This window comes from Tauraco erythrolophus, unplaced genomic scaffold, assembly GCF_009769465.1.
Source record: "Tauraco erythrolophus isolate bTauEry1 unplaced genomic scaffold, bTauEry1.pri scaffold_90_arrow_ctg1, whole genome shotgun sequence".
In the NCBI taxonomy this organism is placed as follows: Eukaryota; Metazoa; Chordata; class Aves; order Musophagiformes; family Musophagidae; genus Tauraco; species Tauraco erythrolophus.
This window is the reverse complement of record NW_028238657.1, coordinates 2,451-19,649: the sequence shown is the minus strand read 5'-3', so window position 1 is coordinate 19,649 and position 17,199 is coordinate 2,451. Positions and strand designations below refer to the sequence as shown.

Below are 17,199 nucleotides of genomic sequence, written 5' to 3'. Positions count from 1 at the left end.
TCTTGGGAGTTTTTTTTTTTTTAATTTTTCTTTGCTTTTGGGCCTGTGTAGGGACTTGAACTTTAAAGATTTTACAGTCTGATTTTCCATATCTTAACCAACAACGATATTGACTTTCATTTTACAAGGTAATATTAATTACCTTTAACGAGTTCTTTTGATTTTGTTTGTGTACTTTAACTTTATTTTTTATAGTCAGGGTGCACTGTTACTTTAGTTATTTCTGTATCTAACTTTAAATATAATTTTTTTCTTTATCTTTTTTTTCCCCCCCAATTCACCTGGTATTTGTCAAGATTAAAGTCTAGAATTTGAGTAAAATTATATTTCAGTTTTAATTAATTTTCATATTTCACAGATATTTCTTGTTGTTCAATTTTTATCTCTTTTTATTTTTACCACGGGTGTGGGTGAGAGGTAGACGGGCACTGATGGGCACCACCGATGGCTCTGACGGGTGGAGCACTCGGTGGGGAAGGAATTGGCCATTGGCAGCTGTGGTCAGTGGCTCAATGACTGGGTGGAGACCGGTGACAAGTGGTGTCCCTCAGGGTCCATACTGGGACCAGTATTACTGAACATCTCTGCTGGGGACATGGGCAGTGGGATCAGGTGCACCCGCGCCAAGTTTGCTTTGACACCGAGCTCAGCAGGGTGGAACGTGGAGCTGGTGACAGTACCTCGTAGCCAAATGTCAGAGCCATGATGGTGATCAGGAAACCGAACAACGCTTCCAGTTTCCGCAAGCCTGCAAGAAGGCAAAGGACCATCAGAAAACTGGGAAAAGCTGAAATCTCAGATTTAGTTTCCAGAATTCAAGAGGAGAAAAGTTACCATATTTGTCCAGGAAGAGAAAGACGAAGGTGTCGGCGATGGTGATGAGTGCTCCACCCCAGAGCAGGATCCTGCGGGAGACGGGCACACATCGGCCTACGGAACACTTGGACTGCGTCCGTCATCCACAAGCCTGCTTCAGAGCCCAAAATCTCCTTTTTTTTTCTTAAGGGCACGTGTTTTGGGACGGAACTGCGTTGTCCAAGGGTTTGTTTACACTTTGATGAGACCTCTGGCCGCCTGGGGGAAGGGAGTGCAGCTTTGTTTCCTGCACAAACAGCTCAGATACAAGCTCCCTGCCTGACTCTCGAGGACAAACCCCATGGCCACACCGAGAACGACAGGAGTGAGCCAGACTTTTAAGAGCTACTTGGTACAAAATTGTAGCACCCTGTTACGTTTATACTTCCAATCTCGCTGGCCGAAGAGGGCATCTGGTCCAGTAGTCCTTTGTTAGGAATATAAAATTTGCCAGGAAAGCTTCAGCCCAATTTTGCCATGAATAGCTAAAATAAAAGCCAGAACGCACAGCTCACCTCACAGACAAGAAAAGAACAGAACAGGCACCAACGGCTGAGCCATCTCCGAGAGCTCAGATGAATCACCTTCCACAAAAAGCTTATTCTGGAAAGATTTACAGGAAATAAATGAGTCTGTCTTGGCACACACAGCGTCGCTTTCTCAGTCCCAGAGGGACCACTCACTTCCTGCCGTCCTCCAGCAACGAACCCGACTTACTTCCCCACGGACAGGAGGGTAATGGCAATCGCGGAGCCGATGACTTCTTGCATGTCGGATCCGATGATGGCGAGTTCAACCATCAGCCACAGAACGATCCGAGGAACCTGGCGGTAAAGAAACACGTCGCACCATTAGAGAGAGGGAAAACCTCTTCTCCTTTAATTTCCCAGGTGGGCGCAGGGCTGCGGCGATGGAGCATTTGGGAATGGTCTCCTTTCCCCAGCCGCGGTGTGGAAAACATGTTGACGATCAGCGCTTTACAACTGATCCGGAGCAGAAATCCAGGTTAGCTGTGGCAATCACTGGAGGAGGGTCCCGGATCACTTATATAATCAGAATTACCTCACCTCAACGCAGCTCGCGTGTTGCGAGAGCAAAACCGGACATTTCCGTGCACCAAGGCACTGGAAATGAGCAGCGGGAGATATTTCCCATGGTCGGAGCAATGACAAAGCCTCTGATGTTGGATGAGAAACACCAAACCGCACGGAGAGGGGGATGTCAGCGACTTCCCGCAGCCCTTTCCCAAAGACTCATCTTCAGCTGAACGTAGCACCCCTTACACATGCCCTGACGATTTCCTAAGTGGGGAAATCCAACAACGTTCGAAAGGGCCGTTCCTCTCCTGATTCCTTGGGCTGATTTAAGGGATAAGAATTTCAACTTGAGGTGTCGGCGCTCCGAACAGGAAAGCTGAAATCCTGGGTTTATCCCTGACTCTGTCTGCAATTCACCGGCGAATGCCAGCACGTTCCCCCCACCTCCTACCTGGTGCTTTCCTTTTTCCAGGATGGGGAAAACACCAACGGTACCTGAACTGTCCCCATTGCTCTCCTAACAGCCCCGGTCCTTAACGAGCCCTTTGCCGGCGCTACCTTAGGGCTACAATCAATATCTTCCTCCCACCCGGGAGTCAGACCAGAAGAAACCACCTCAAACCCCAGTTTCTCAGACACCAAAGCAAGATGTGACGATGAAAATACATTTCGGCGGCCGGAACCCTTTCTGCCGAGGAGGATTTGGTGCTTAGTGAGCAGCAGCAACACTTCCTGAGTCCTGTGAGCCCTGCCAGCCCCAGCTGAGAGAACTGTGCCGCCCCGGGCCCACAGGCCGATCTGAAGAGCCGCTCTGAACTGCTGCGGAGCGGGAGGTCACCCACCTTCTGGTACTGCCGGTTGCAGACTTCGGCGAGGTGCAGCCCCGTCACCATGCCCAGCCGCGCTGCCAGCTGCTGCAGGAGCAGCTGGATGATCGTTGCCAGCATCAGCACCCAGAGCAGCTGAGGGAGACATGCGGGCCGGGTGTGCCGGGGCAGCGGGGAACGACGGGTCCCCCAGAACACCTGCGCCCCGCGAGCACCTTTGGGAATCACAGCCCTTTTAAAATACACGTTATTGACATCCAGAGGCTGGTTTATGTGCCCGGAGCTGGCACAGGAAGGATCTAAACGCACACAAAGCCAGGAGTCACTGCTGGAGAGGGGGTGGGAGGGTGCCTCGCTCTGCCCTTCTCCTTCTCCGGGGTGTTTTCAGTTCAGCGGCAACAGCACCTTCAGTACTCCTGCCCTAAAACCAGGTGGATACACGGGCTGCACAACTTCCAGCGCTTAATCTGTAGGTTTCTGCACTCACCTTAAATCCTGCGACAGCCCCGGACTGTAAATCCAACTCGATGTTGTCTGGGTCCAGGTAGGTGATGCTCATCAGAAAGCCTGGCCCTGTGAAAGCCCAGAGCTTGCGGAAACTAAAGCACGAGTGCTGTTGAGGGAGAGAGAGGATGGAGATGTTGGAAGTCCGGAGCCCTCTGCCAACGCAGGGGCCACGTCATCCCCACGGCCATCCGGCACCAAAAGTGGCAGGAGACAGCCAGGGTTTGATCTGCATTTCCTCGTTGCCACGACAGACAGTGGTGCTGGTGAGATCTGCCTGTTCTTTCACCCCATCCAAAACTCTCCAGCCATCCCTGCTCCTAATCTAAAGAGTTTACAATGAGACTCTGGGACAGCCAAGGACACGCTCCTGGGTGGAAGATGAATCCTCTTGCGCCTGCGGCCGAAACCGCTGCCTTGTTGTTTATCCAAAAGCACAGGGGGCACCTACACCCCCCTGCGAAGGGGCGGAAGGGGCCAAGGAAGGGGCCGAGGCTGTTCCAAAGTGCAGCTCTTGCTCCCCTTACTTGATAAGGGAACAAAGAGCCAAGGTCTCTCCCCTGGAGCTGCAAACAAGACGTTTCTCTGCTCTTTAGCAGATCTTGCTGCTCAGAGAGTTGCAGGAGACAAATCCTGAGTGATGAATCATTAACTCCACGGCATTAAGGCACAGGAGACCCCCCACTCTCTCTCTCTCTCCCCAGCAGCTCAGCCCAGTCTTCCCAACCTCGGCACGAAGGGGAACCTGCACCCAAGGGAATGACTGAAGCAGGTACCGAGCGCTCGCAGATTTTTCCGATCGCGTTTTCCCATCAGAGCGAGTGGAGAGGGGCTCAGCTGCACTCACCGTTTCATCTTTGGGAATCGGGATCTTGCTGTCGAAGTAGGTGGTAAAAGGCTCCTCCGAGGAGCCATCCAGTGGCCGCAGCGGGTTCCTGCTGCTGGAGATGGTGCTGACGAACTCCCTGCGCTCCCTGGAGGCATCTTCTGCTGGGACAAAAGAGAGGCAGAAAAGGAAGGAGGAGTGAGTGAGGGTCCCTGGAAACACGGGGAAACTCGGCAGGGGCCCAGCAAGACCCCCAGGCAGAGCAGAAGGAGCGTGTTCTGCCCTCCCAGGTAAGGTTAATCAAGCCATGGAGAGATAATTGAGTTAAAACAACAGATACTGCTGTAAACCCACCCCAGGAGACATTCTGCCGTGCCCAAATGAACTCTCCCTCTCCGACGCTCTGGGAGTGTGCTGGCAAGCCGGCAGGGTATTTATTCAGATGAATTTAAGAAAAGCCACGACGGGGCACTGCGGCAGCCCCGCGGTGTCGCCGTAATGATTAACTGGGACCCAACGAACCAGATCCAGGAGAAATCCATAGCTTTTTTTGCACCGTTATGGAGAGCATTACCCCAGACTCTCCCGGCTGAACAGAACGTCTGCAAGACATGTAGTCCTGGAAGGACCCTGCTCTGCTGCGGAATCCTGTCCCTCTCCAGGGAACACACAACGCAGCACTCATATGGGAGCAAGTGAGAGTCAGGAGACTGCCTGAGGGTTTCCCCCTCTCCCAGCGCACGAGAGGCCGGCAGCAGAGCCAGCCCCGATGGATTTTCAGGACAGTTGCTAAGTGTAACTTGCGAGGAAGGTGTGCAGGGTTATTCCAGTGAGGAAAACCCCCATTGCCACAGACAATGGGTTAAGACCCCCTCCAGCAAAACACCCCTTCTCCCAAACGGAGCCGATACTCACTTTTGCTCTCTCCGCGTGAGATGTTGCCCCAGGAGCGGAGCAGCAGCGCGTGCCCGAGCACCCGGCCCCTGTCGGAGGGCTGCGAACGAGGCAGCTCTTTTACGGAGTTTCCTACTGCACCATCAGAGCAAACCCCAGCTGATCGCTCCTCCTTTTTCCCTGCCTCCCAACACCTCGCCGGGCTGCCTGCCCCGCCAGCAGGCACATTTACACAAGGGAGTCAGAGGGCACAGATGGGTCTGCACAGGACAAGCTTGTTCGTTGAGTTGAGTGAGGCCAGACGAGCCCCGGGAACTGCAAAACTCCCACCAGGATCATCTCAAAAGCACGAGGGTTTGCTTCCACCACGATAATCGGGGCAGTAAACGGGGACGTGGGATCCTCGGGGTGGTTTGTGCACGGGAAGGAATTGATGAAATGAAAGGTGGATTCCTCAGAGGAAATCTGCGTGGTGAGCCTTACCGTAGGATGCTTTCCAGTCCGTGTTGGAGTTCCCCTTGGTGGAACCCTTCCAGCGGGCTGGAAACTGGTTCAGACTGGCCACGTTGGCTGCAAAATAGAGGGGAAAAAACCCCAAAACTGTCAAGGAGGAGAATAAAAACCTACGAGAGAGCCGACGGAACCAACAGCTCCTGGCAGGGACAGGTTTTACTTCCAAAGCCCTCTTCCAGCCTTGAAGAACATTTCAAGGCCAGGAGGGGAGTTTTATCCGGGGCCTGCTTGGAAAATCCTGTTGCTACAACACAAAGCAGGGGTGAGCGGACCAACATGATGGATTGTTTGCACACAGCTGGGCCTCGCCGGTGCCTGTTGTGAACTCCAGCTAAGGAAACAAGAGTGGAATTTCCTTTATGTCTAGAACTTACACGCCATCCCTCCCCTTCCAGGCAGGATTGTTAGGTCTCCACTGCTCCCTTTACGGGGCACCTGAAGTCGCTTTTAAGGGCACGATGTAACTCTCTCACTACGGCGTATTTTTAAATCCAATCGCCGCAGAAAGGAACCGGGATCCGGTACGGGACTTCGGATGAAGCTGATGTCCTCCAGGCTCCAAAAGGTCAATCCCCTAAACCCCTCAAGGACGATCCAACGTACCAACAGGATCTCTGTGTGGTAGGTAAAGCCCTTAATCTCCCTCAAAGCCCCTTACACATTAACGGGAGATTTCCTTGAAACAAGGCGACATCAGTTCAGTGAAGCCATAAAAGGAAAACATTCCCCAGGAATTCATTTGAAGTGATTTGAAACAATTTTAGGTTTTCAAAGATTAATTCTCTGGTTCCATAACCAGCTCCGAAGGTGGTCTATAGCCAAGCCAGGCACGTTAAAATAATCCAGAGAGGGTTACTCCATGCAGGGCTGGAGCAACACCGTTCCTTGTAGACAGGGCTACGATCGTTACCCATCCAGCCAAATACACTCAGGATTCCAAAGGGTTGATTTTAGGGCAACAGGACGAATAAAACACACTCCGGGAGCTCTCGACTCGCCGCTCGTGCCCAACAAACCCTCCACGGCGCAAGTGCTCAGGGATAGGGTTTGCTTCTTCCACCACTTTAAAAATAACTTCGAGCGCTTACTCTAGACGAGGACGCAGGAGAATGGATCTGCGGCGGTGCGGAGTGATGAGGGTTCACCCAACCGTTAAGGTTCCCCGTCCCACTTTTTGCCAGCTCTGCTGGGAACCTGGCGCAGCAGAAACCTGGCACTAAAGCCACCAGCTCTTCCAGCCTCAGCGGGGCAGTGAAAAGTGGCTCCAGTCTGAGGGGTGTTTGCCGGAGGGCCGGGAGGGCCGGGGGGCTGACCCGGAAGGAAGCACGATGCCAGATGCCATTGCGGAGAGATGTGACACCACAGTCTGGAACACATCAGGATCCCAGACAGCCCCAGCCCCTTCCAGGTTAGAACTGCTACCAAATTGCTCCGTGCTGTGGGGAGAAACGGTAAGTAAATACCTTCTGCCACCCTGAGCACGGCACCGCTCCAGCCACGGCACCGCTCCGACCACGGCACCGCTCCGACCACAGCACCTCTCTGGCCATGGCACCTCTTCGGCTTCTGCAGCCACAGGGCCTCTGCCCGAGACTTCTCCTCCGGCAGCTCCCGCTTGGACGGGGCTGACCTCAAGGCTGGAGCAAAGCTTTTCTCTGTCACACATGGTATTTTCTGTCTTTCCAGGCTCCCTATAAAGCACTAAGCCTAAGGGCTTTCCTTTAAAAAAGCTGAATTTAGCAATAAGCTATCTTTTCCCCGAATTCTAATTCCTTCAGGAGGAGCAGCACTTACCCTGGCAGCAAGTCCCACGAAACACTCCATGAATAAAGGCGAAGAGGAAGAGGATCATGCAGCAACCATTTGTTACGGAGCGGGAGTGACCTCAATATCTCCTGGCAAAACACATCCCAGCTTGGGCGGGAGCAAAACGGGTTCCCCTATCTCCGCCGGCAGCTGCCGCGCTGGAACGTGCTCGGTCACAACCCGCTGCGGGGAACATTTCCCCACATGCGCCGGGTTGGAAACGCCGCCCGCGGAGCCTTCTCCCACAGAGTTACGCTAAGACCAGCACCCGGATGCGAATATTCCTCCTGCGTGGCTTCGCCCGCGTCCAGCCGGCCTGGGGAGCGGAGAGCGTCGAGAGAGACAGTGGAAACGCGTCAGAGGGATGGTTTTTGCCCAATCTGACTCCGGGCTCGGGCGCTTTCCTGAAAGAACAGCTCTCGGGACGCCCCGCCGCTGCTCTCAACGTGGATGAAATCAGAGGATAAGGAAACCGCAGGATAAAAATGTCGGGGTTTGTTGCTCCTTCTGCCCATGACCTTTGCCAACACCTTCATGGGATTCCTCAACACCGAGTGTGGCTTTGACCCACTACGTCCTGCCTCTTGGAGGTAAAACACACACAGGAACAGTTGCTGGGTTTGACTTTATACACCATGTTCCCACTCAGGCATGGCAGCCGCCTTCCCAGGAGGAATATTCATAGAATCATAGAATCATGGAATAATTGGGGTTGGAGGGGACCTCAAAGATCACCCAGTTCCAACCCCCTGCCATGGGCAGGGACACCCTCCACTACACCAGGTTGCTCAAAGCCTCATCCAGCCTGGCCTTGAACACTGCCAGGGATGGGGCAGCCACAGCTTCTCTGGGCAACCTGGTCCAGTGCCTCACCACCCTCAGAAGGAAGAATTTCTTCCTTATATCCCATCGAAATCTCCCCTCTTTCAGTTTAAAGCCTTTGTCCCGTGTCCTGTCACTCCATGCCCCTGTCCAAAGCCCCTCTCCAGCTCTCCTGTAGCCCCTTCAGGCACTGGAAGGTGCTGGAAGGTCACCCCGGAGCCTTCTCTTCTCCAGGCTGAACAGCCCCATCTCTCTCATCCTGTCTCCATAGCAGAGGTGCTCAAGCCCTTGGATCATCTCCGTGGCCTCCTCTGGCCCCACTCCAACAGCTCCATGTCCTTCTGATGTTGGGGACCCCAGAGCTGAAGGCAGCACTGCAGGGAGGGTCTCAGGAGAGCAGAGCAGAGGGGCAGAATCCCCCCCTTCGACCTGCTGCCCACGCTGCTTTGGGTGCAGCCCAGGACACAGTTGGCTTTCCGGGCTGCCAGCGCACAGTGCCGGCTCATGCTGAGTTTTTCATACCCCCAAGTCCTCCTCAGGGCTGCCCTCACCCCCTTCATCCCCACCCTGTGTCCGTGTTTGAGATTGTCCCAACCCACGTGCAGGACCTTGCCCTTGGCTGTGTTGAACTTCCTGAGGTTCACATGAGCTCCCCTCTCCAGCCTGTCGCGGTCCCTCTGGATGGTCCCTCCAGAGCGTCACCCACCCCGCTGAGCTCGGTGTCAAAGCAAACTTGGCGCGGGTGCACCCGATCCCACTGCCCATGTCCCCAGCAGAGATGTTCAGTAATACTGGTCCCAGTACGGACCCTGAGGGACACCACTTGTCACTGGTCTCCACCCAGTCATTGAGCCACTGACCACAGCTGCCAATGGCCAATTCCTTCCCCACCGAGTGCTCCACCCGTCAGAGCCATCGGTGGTGCCCATCAGTGCCCGTTTACCTCCCACCCACACCCGTATGACTTAAAGTGACACCCATCTCCAAGAAGGGCCGGAGGGAAGATCCGGGGAAATACAGGCCTGTCGGCTGAGGCTGATCGATGGGCCGAGGACAACTGCAAGAGGGTCAACAAAGCCAAGTGCCAGTCCTGCGCTTGGGTCACAACAACCCCACGCAACGCTCCGGGCTGGGAGAGAGCGGCTGGAAAGCTGCCCGGCAGGAAAAGCCCTGGGGATGCTGGTTGGCAGCGGCTGAACGTGAGCCAGCAGTGCGCCCAGGTAGCCAAGGTGGCCACCAGCATCCTGGGCTGTCTCAGCAGCAGTGTGACCAGCAGGACTGGGGCAGTGATGGTGCCCCGTACTCGGCACTGGTGTGTTTGGCAACTTCCAGAGAAGGGCAACGAAGCTGGTGAAGGGTCTGGAGCACAAGTCTTACGCGGAGCGGCTGAGGGAACTGGAGGTGTTCAGCGGGAGAAAAGGAGGCTCAGGAGAGACCTCATGGCTCTCTACAACTACCTGAAAGGAAGTTGTAGACAGGTCGGGGTTGATCTCTTCTCCCAGGTAGCTAACGGTAGGACGAGAGGAAACGGCCTCAAGTTGTGCCAGGGGAGGTTTAGGTTAGATAATAGGAAAAATTTATTTCCTGAAAGAGTGGTCAAATATTGGAATGGGCTGCCCAGGGAAGTGGACAGGTCACCATTCCTGGTCGTCTTCCAAAGACGTGTAGACGTGGCGCTTGTGCTTTAGTGGTGGACTTGGCAGTGCTCGGTTAACAGCTGGACTCGATGATCTTAAAGGTCCATTCCAACCTAAATGATTCTCTGGTTCTGGGAATTGCTAGAGCCTCTTTAGGCTCTGAGGAGGAAGATGAGAACTAGGTGATGACACAAGACTCCTCGCTCTGGACTACCTGATTTCGGTACCCTGGAGAAAGAGCTTGGGAGAATCGTGTCACTGGAGGAGACTAGGGAGTTTGTCATCGTTTCCATGTGAGTTTCCTAATGTACAATCTTGGGTATTATGGGATAACTTGGAGAGAATTGTTTGTTGCTGATGGTCTGTTCTCTGACAGGCAGTCTGAGTTTTGGGGTAGGTGATATGTTTGGCAAACACCCAGCAGAGGTGTTGCACTGCAGAAAAAAGCAGGAAGGAGACCCCAGGCAGGACGTTATTGTCTGTCTGTGATTGTTGAGGTGGTAATGGTTACACGAGGATTTATTGCATCCCATGAGCTTTTCAGATGTTTCCACCTTCCACGGACAGAAAACGGAAGAGTCTGAAGCAGAAAACATCCGACAGTGTGCCAGGAGTTGAATGTTGTTTTTCTGACAGCTGAAGCAAGCAAAGCTCTCCTGAGCCTTGGGCACATGTTTATGCCCCCTTGTACGTTCCTGTGTGAAGTCCAAAGCAAGCCAGCTTGGCTCCGGCTGACAGCCGGACGTTGTGAGGAGGACACTGCCATTTAGGCTGAAGCTAGAGGCTCCTGCTGGAAATCTTGAGGGCCTTCTGTTTCTAAGCTGACTCTTGCTGCCTACGGTGCAGGACCTAGAGTTGGTTCCACCACCAGCAGGGAAGCCTCTTCTGAATTTTCGCTGGAGAATTGTGACAAGTTCTCCTTTTTGAGTGAGGAAAAAAAAAGGAAAAGTATCGAGGTGTTTGTCCTCCTCTCAGGTGTTTTTTAGAAGTCTCCTGGACTTGCACAGCTGAACAAACGATGTTTTAGAGATTGTTTGTCGTGTGCCGTGACTGTTACGCTTTCCCACTCCAGAGCATGTTGTTAGCAAGGCTGATAAACACCCTTAGGACTCTGTGTGTTTCTTGAGAGCTGAGCCCCAGCTTCTCTTACTTGATGTAGCTGAATTACGTTGGGTCGATTATTGAGCTATTATTAAATGTTCAGCTCCTTTTTTATTTTAGAAAAGAGATAAATTATATGTTTAAAAAAAGTTAGGAAGATCCTTTGGCAAATGATAACGAAAAATCAGCAACTGTTCTTGCCAGGTGTTGTTCTCAAGAGCCTGTTGTTGTCACAGTTTTGGACTCTGTCTTTTCTGTTCTGTTTTAGAGACTGACTTTGCTTTATCCTTCAAACGGAGCATATTCCCTTTGGACTGGCAGAGAGGGGCGTAATCACAACTAGGTGCTTGTTCTCCTTCTTGAAGATACATCCATCGAAGCAGTGAAATCCTGCTGTTGTGGGTTTATTGTTGTACCGCTCAGGGGCCCCTTTACCCCGGAGGATGCTGTCCTGATCGCATCCCTGCACGAGCGAGGCCGTGCTGTGAGCTGTAGGAACCTGGCACCCAGGTCAGGGAGGGAACTGCAGCTTCTGGTTCCGGAATCCTGTGTGTCACACAGAGCAGTTTGTTGAAGACGAGTGATGTAAGAGTGATGTAACAGTTTGCCCCTGCAGTACAACTTGCCTTTGAGAGGGCCAGGAGTCATTTGGGCTACTGCCTGCTTAGGGAGCAGCACCTAAGTAAAGGTAGCAAGCTTTTCTCTTCAGCTGGTGGACCAGTTTAAACCGAAGCACACCCGTGTCTCCTTTCAGGTAGTTCTTGTTCTGATTTCTTACAAATGCTGCTTCAGGCATGACATTTTACACCACCATCTGGTGTATTTCTGTAGTCCCTTTTCAGCACAGGGAGTCGGGAAGATGACCTGCCTGTGCCTACACTCTCAGCAGCGTTAAAAAGTCGTGAGTCAGCCAGGGCAAAGCTCTTCTGTGCCCCTGCAGAGCAAGGTGGACGTGCTGATGAGATCGGGGCTGTGAGCAGAGGCCGGGCTTTCGCTTGCTGGCACCGGCTGTGTGGGCACAGCTCCCCGTGTGTCCTAGAGCAGACCAGAGCAAGTTCAGATTTGGCTCTTGAGATCAAACTGGTCTGGGCTCTCCGTGTTCTGCCAGGTCGTAAGCAAAGCCTGGGCATTGCCTTGGAGGGGCTGCACTGCTCTTTTGAACGGCAGATTGCTGTGTTTGCTGTGTACAAGTTTCTGTGCAAGCCCTTTTCCATACTCAGGCGCAGGGATCTTGACCGACTTCTTACTGGAATAACTCCCTGTGGGTGTCAGGAGCAGGAAAGTCATTTCTCTGCGTGTTCCCAACTTGCAGGTCAGTGAAGGAGAGCCTGGAATCCAGCCCGCTTGAGGCTCAGCAGCACTTCTCTCAGCTGCACATCATCAGGAGCTGGCTGGAAATTCAACCTCACACAGTCACGTGGGCCAAGGAGGTGACACAAGGTGAGCGCGTCGTGTGCTTTGTTTCTGGTGATCCCCCTGCCCAGGGAAGATGGTGTAAAACCAGCTCTTTCCGCCGTGCTTCTGAGGAGCGAGGGAGCTGGAGGCAGATCCCTCGTCCACGGAAATTCCAATGGCTTTAGGTCACTAAAGCCAGAACCGTTGTTTGTGTTGACTCTGAACCTTGCCATTTGTCGTGTTGGCAGGGGAAGTGAAGTGCCTCCGAGGTGAGCTGGAAGCAGAGAGATCTGGCATGAACCAGCAACAGGAAAACGTGGCAGGACAGCTCCTGCAAACAGAAGAGCGGGATTACAACGTACTTGCACTTCGGGACTCTGATCCCGAAGTTGAAATGAACCAGCTCCTGCGAGACCTGGTAGGAAACACTGTGCTTCTGAGTTCTCCAAGCAAGCTTTGGGGGCTGGCTGTAGAAGAAAATCGCCTAAGCGTGTGACATGGCAGCCATCCTCTGCCATAGGCCAAAACTGAGTTTGGAGCACTGCATCCCTAGGAGGATGGGGTTTTTCTTGTGGGGGCCAGGGACGGATGCAGCAGGATTGCTGACCAAAGAAAAAAGCTTTTAAAGCCTCCTCTGAAATATTTCAGAGCAGTCAAACAGAGATGTCTTCTGAGCTGTGTTTTGAGTTACCTGCTGGAAGCTCTTTTGTGCCCAGATCTCCTGTGCCAAAGCGACCCTGTCCTGCACGGAGAGTCCTCCTTGTGTCCTGCCCAAAGTCCTCTTTGTGCAGACTGCCCAGGGGCAGCAGTGCCTGCAGCTGTGTCTGCAGGTATTGAACTGACAGCGCAGTGCTCGGAGATGGCAGCGTGTCCCTGTGATGTCAGACCTTTACCAAAGCCTGCTCAACACCCTAAAACTGATGTAATTTTCACTGCTCCCTTAGAATACAGGAGTTTTCTGCAGGAACTGCCAACTGCAGCCCTCTGGCAGCCTGGCGTTTTCTCTACTGCTAACTAGGTGCCAAAGTGGCTATTGAAAGGCAAACAGGATGGAGCAGAAGAGGAGGGATACCTTCAGCAGCCAGGCCCTTGAGAAATGGCACACATTTTGTGTTAGATGACTAAGAGTTTGTTGGAGATTCAATCAAGGTGGACCGTGGATGGACCACATCCGTACTGCCAGTCTCATGAGGAAGCTGTGTCTCCAAGGGGGCAGATGATGTCCTAGGAGATCAGCAGCACAGTGCTTTGAGAGCATTTGAGCCCGTCAGTCTTTGAGTCTTGCCACACATATTTTATGTTCGATGTTTCAACTCGTCTTCTCTTTATTCCCGTGCAGACCCTGCTGGAAAGGGAGCGTGCGAAGAACGTTTTGTTACGGCAGCTGTGCCAAACTGAGAGAGAGCTGACAGAAGCCTGCCAGCAGGTCGAGCAGCTCAGGCAGGAGCTGGAAGAGGCGCGACAGTATGGGCAGGTGAGCCTGGCTAGTAGGGCAGGTTGGAGGAACGGGCGGTTGGCAATCGGGCGTAAGGTGAGGGAGGCTGAGAGCGCCGGGTAGCAGAGTGAAGGGCAGCAACAAGGCTCTGAAACCAAAGTGCTGGGCCTGAGGAGGCAAGGACGGGTGAGCTCCAGAGACGAGCAAGAGGAAGGCAGGGTTCCAAGGGAAGCAGAGCTGGGTACCCCTACAGCAGCACAGACCTGTTGAACTCCTGGACAAAGGGTGTTGTAAATAGAGCAGGTGTAGATGGGGTCAGGAGGAGACTGGGAAAGTTCTCACAAGCTGCAACAGTGCTGGGGTCGGGGAGGTATCCTGTAAGTCTGCCCCGCTCCTAGGCTTTCTTCCCTGGGTGTGCACTCACAGGCACCGTTCTATACAGGAGACGAGCCTGGACTTTTGAGGCAGTGCAGCTGTTGTTACTTGATTAATATTTTCCCACTTCTCCATTTACAGTCACTCCAAACATCCGTTGTGGACAGAGCCTGATAAATACAGTACAGTTCTGAAATCTTTTTTGAGAGACAGTAGAAAATTGACACGGAACAGGGAAACCAACTGAATAGCTCCAATTTTCTACTAGAAGCTCCAACTTGAGCCCTTGACTGCCAGTGAAGCAGGAGTTCCCATCTAGTACAAAAAGCAAACATACCCAGATGGAATTACTGACTCTCTTTCTCCTGTTTTGCAGCGTGAACACAAGACACTGCAAGAAGTGACAGAAAAACTGACAGGGGAGATGCAGCTTCTTCAGGAAGCAGTCACAGCCTCGGAAACCCGAGCAGAAATAGCGACAGATATGAGCCATGGCCTTCAACAAGAACTGCAAAGTACACTGTCTGTCTTAAAAATGAAAAATGAGGAACTGGAAATGCAGAGGGAGAAAATGCAGATGCTCCAGAAAGAGGCAGCAGAGGGAAAAGCTTTGCAGGAGGCTCTCACTCATATGACCACCATCCTGTCAGGGAAGGAGAGAGAAGTGCAGCTGTACCAGGAACAGATCCGAGTGCTGGTACAGCAGAGAGAAGCACATCTCAGTACTTTCTATCAGGTTATTAAGGCCATAGCAGAGAAAAACCAGACCACGGAATCCCAGCAAGAACAGATCCAGGAGCTGGAGAAGCAGCAAGAAAAGCAAAGGATTGCTGCCAGTAAAATGAGCCAGGAGCTGGAAGAAAGGGAGCGGGAGATCAGATCCCAGCAAGGACTGATAGCAGAGCTGGAGAAGCAGCAAGAGTTGCAGAGGACTGCTCTCAGCAAGATGAGCAAAGAGCTGGAGGAGAGGGACCGGGAGATCAGATCCCAGCAAGAACAGATAAGGGATCTGGAGCACGTGAAAGAAAGCGTGAGGGACAAAAACATAGAGCTTGTGTCTCTGACTCGGCGGATCCAAGAACTGGAAGTGTTCCTTCGAGAGCAGAAGGAGGTAGAAGGCAAGTGGGCCAAGAGTCTAGAGCAGGATCTAGACAAAATGAACCAACTGTTGAAAGCAAACCATTTGGAGTTCCTCAAGCAGACAGAGCAAATGAACGTGCTCCAGGTTCGTGAGGAAAACCTGAAGGTAGCACTAACATCGTGCCAGAAGCAAGTGAAGGTGCTTGAGGAAATGGTGAGGAAGAGAGAGGAAGACAATGCAACTCTCATGCAAAAATTTCAGCGCCAGGAACAAGAACTGAAGACCTTGGAGAATGTCCAGCTTAGGCTGAGGGATAAGACTGAAGAGGTTAGACAGCACCGAGAGCAAGAGAAGCTCCTGGAAGAAGCCTTGCGTGATGAGAGGGAACAAAAGACCAAGGCTCAAGGTGAGCAACAAGAGTTAGAAGAGGAAATAAGAGGTCTTCGGGAAGCTCTCCAGCATGTTCTGCAGACTCTGACAAAGAAAGATGAAGAGATCAAGTACCAGAGGGACAGAATCAGGTATTTAGAGAAGACTCAGAGAGAGAGAGAAGAAAAGCTTAGGAGGCAGAGTGAGCTGGTGAAACCATTAATACCAGCTTTGCAATGGAGAGTTGAAGGGGAGACCCAAGGAAAACCAATGCAGAAACTCCAAACCTGGGAGGAAAAGGAAGCAGAGAAGAGGAGAGTTCTCCAGGAGAGAGAATGGAGGAGACTGACGAGAGATTGCGGTGGTCAGTCGCTGCCAGATGCGTGTGGGTTTTCTCTGCCTGAGTCTACCCAGCACAAGGCACCTGCTTCTGGACAGGTGAGAACAGAATCTGACTCGGTGGGAGGAGGCTCTGGCCGTACAGAGGAACAATGGCAAATCCCAGTGACTGCAGCCCCCGGGATAGACCTAAGAGAAGTTGAATGTAGACCATGGCCCTGACCAAACCGGAGACCAAAAAGAAATGCTTGTGTTTCCTTTGCAGGAGGAGTCTCACGCGTGCTGCTGTCATCAACTGGCCAAGTTGCAGGAGCAGGTGAGGAGCAGGAAAGCTCTTGTCAAAAGCCACTGGGGCTGTACTGGTGGGCACAACTTTGCACGCTGCTACAGCCTGAGGGGTGTTTGACCTTTAGGAAGGGAGAAGAGCTGGCAGTGGAAATTCCAGTCAGACACATCTGTTGGCCATGGCCAAACAACATCCTTCAGCTGGGTCTGGTGTCTGGCTTGCCTGAAGGTCAGGCACGGCGGGAGAGGGATTGGAGGAAATTCAGAAACCTGAAACTCAACGGAAAATAGAGGATATCCTGAGGACGTTCCCCTTGACTAGAAAAACGGAGGTGCTCTGCTCAAAGCTGGTCCTCAACAGGCTAGTTAGGGCAATGGTTGGGTCTGGGAAACAGCAGAACTGGAACTCGATCTCTCGCTTCCTGGGAGATGCTCTTAGCGTCCGTGTCACGTCTCAGTGCTGTAGGTGTGAATGCTGTGCCAGAAAGGGGCTCGGAATTGTTGATCATGTGAGGTCAGTTCAGGGTGACTCTGGGAACTTCTTACTTTGTTCCACAAGGACAAAGTGTTGGCCAGGGCTGGAGTTAGAGGATGTATCTTCCCTGAGAGCCGGTACTGCAGAGCTATGGATGGTCCTACCAGCGTGGGCTTGTCTGAGTTCGGCCTTTTGCCTCTTCCAGGTGTCCCTTCTGCAGAGGCAGCTGGCCCAAGGACGACAATCCCAGCAGGACTATGTGGAACGTCGTGCCAAGACCTGCCAGGAGCTGTCGGACCTTCACCAGGAGCTGTCTCACTCCTCAGCAGCTGTGGTCAGGGAGCCCAAAGCTGCTGCTCTGGAGACACAGCTCCGAAGGCTGGTTCAGTCTCCAAACGCTCTTTTGCTGCAGAGGAGCAGCCACAGCATCACAGGGATCCTCCCTCCTGCCCTTTCCAGACACGTGTGATGTGTGACGGTGATTATTTATTAAAAAATGTTTAAAGAAATTTTGCAGGACTGCACTTTTTGAGTAGGAAAAATCAAGTGGTGGGTGAACAGGTGGCTTAGGAAAGACTATCCTAGTTTTTGACTTGCACAACTGAGCTGTTAGGAGCTGTCGC

The 17,199-nt window shown here is 52.6% G+C and overlaps 2 protein-coding genes across 2 annotated transcripts; one reads left to right on the top strand and one right to left on the bottom strand.

Moving 5' to 3' along the window:
* Positions 1-608: 608 nt before the first annotated feature.
* LOC147525718 (natural resistance-associated macrophage protein 2-like) lies at positions 609-5,837 on the bottom strand. Its single transcript, XM_086631073.1, has 9 exons — positions 5,831-5,837; positions 5,617-5,700; positions 5,427-5,513; positions 4,071-4,213; positions 3,207-3,332; positions 2,735-2,854; positions 1,573-1,679; positions 835-905; positions 609-748 (listed from the first exon to the last, which is right to left on the bottom strand). Exons 1-9 carry the CDS (start codon positions 5,835-5,837, stop codon positions 609-611), a joined length of 885 nt encoding a protein of 294 aa, XP_086487199.1.
* A 6,675-nt stretch (positions 5,838-12,512) lies between these two features.
* LOC104375506 (uncharacterized) lies at positions 12,513-16,910 on the top strand (the record flags this gene model as incomplete). Its single annotated transcript, XM_086631071.1, has 4 exons — positions 12,513-12,635; positions 14,404-15,915; positions 16,082-16,132; positions 16,782-16,910. Coding segments are annotated over exons 1-4 (1,815 nt in total), but the record flags the coding sequence as incomplete, so codon positions are not given.
* Positions 16,911-17,199: the final 289 nt, after the last annotated feature.

Excerpts from the sequence above, each read along its gene's own strand:
- LOC147525718 (XM_086631073.1), bottom strand. Across the intron at positions 3,333-4,070 it reads CGATTCCCAAAGATGAAACG|CACTCGTGCTTTAGTTTCCG; the intron begins GTGAGTGCAGCT and ends CTCCCTCAACAG. Across the intron at positions 906-1,572 it reads ACCCTCCTGTCCGTGGGGAA|GATCCTGCTCTGGGGTGGAG; the intron begins GTAAGTCGGGTT and ends CGTCTCCCGCAG.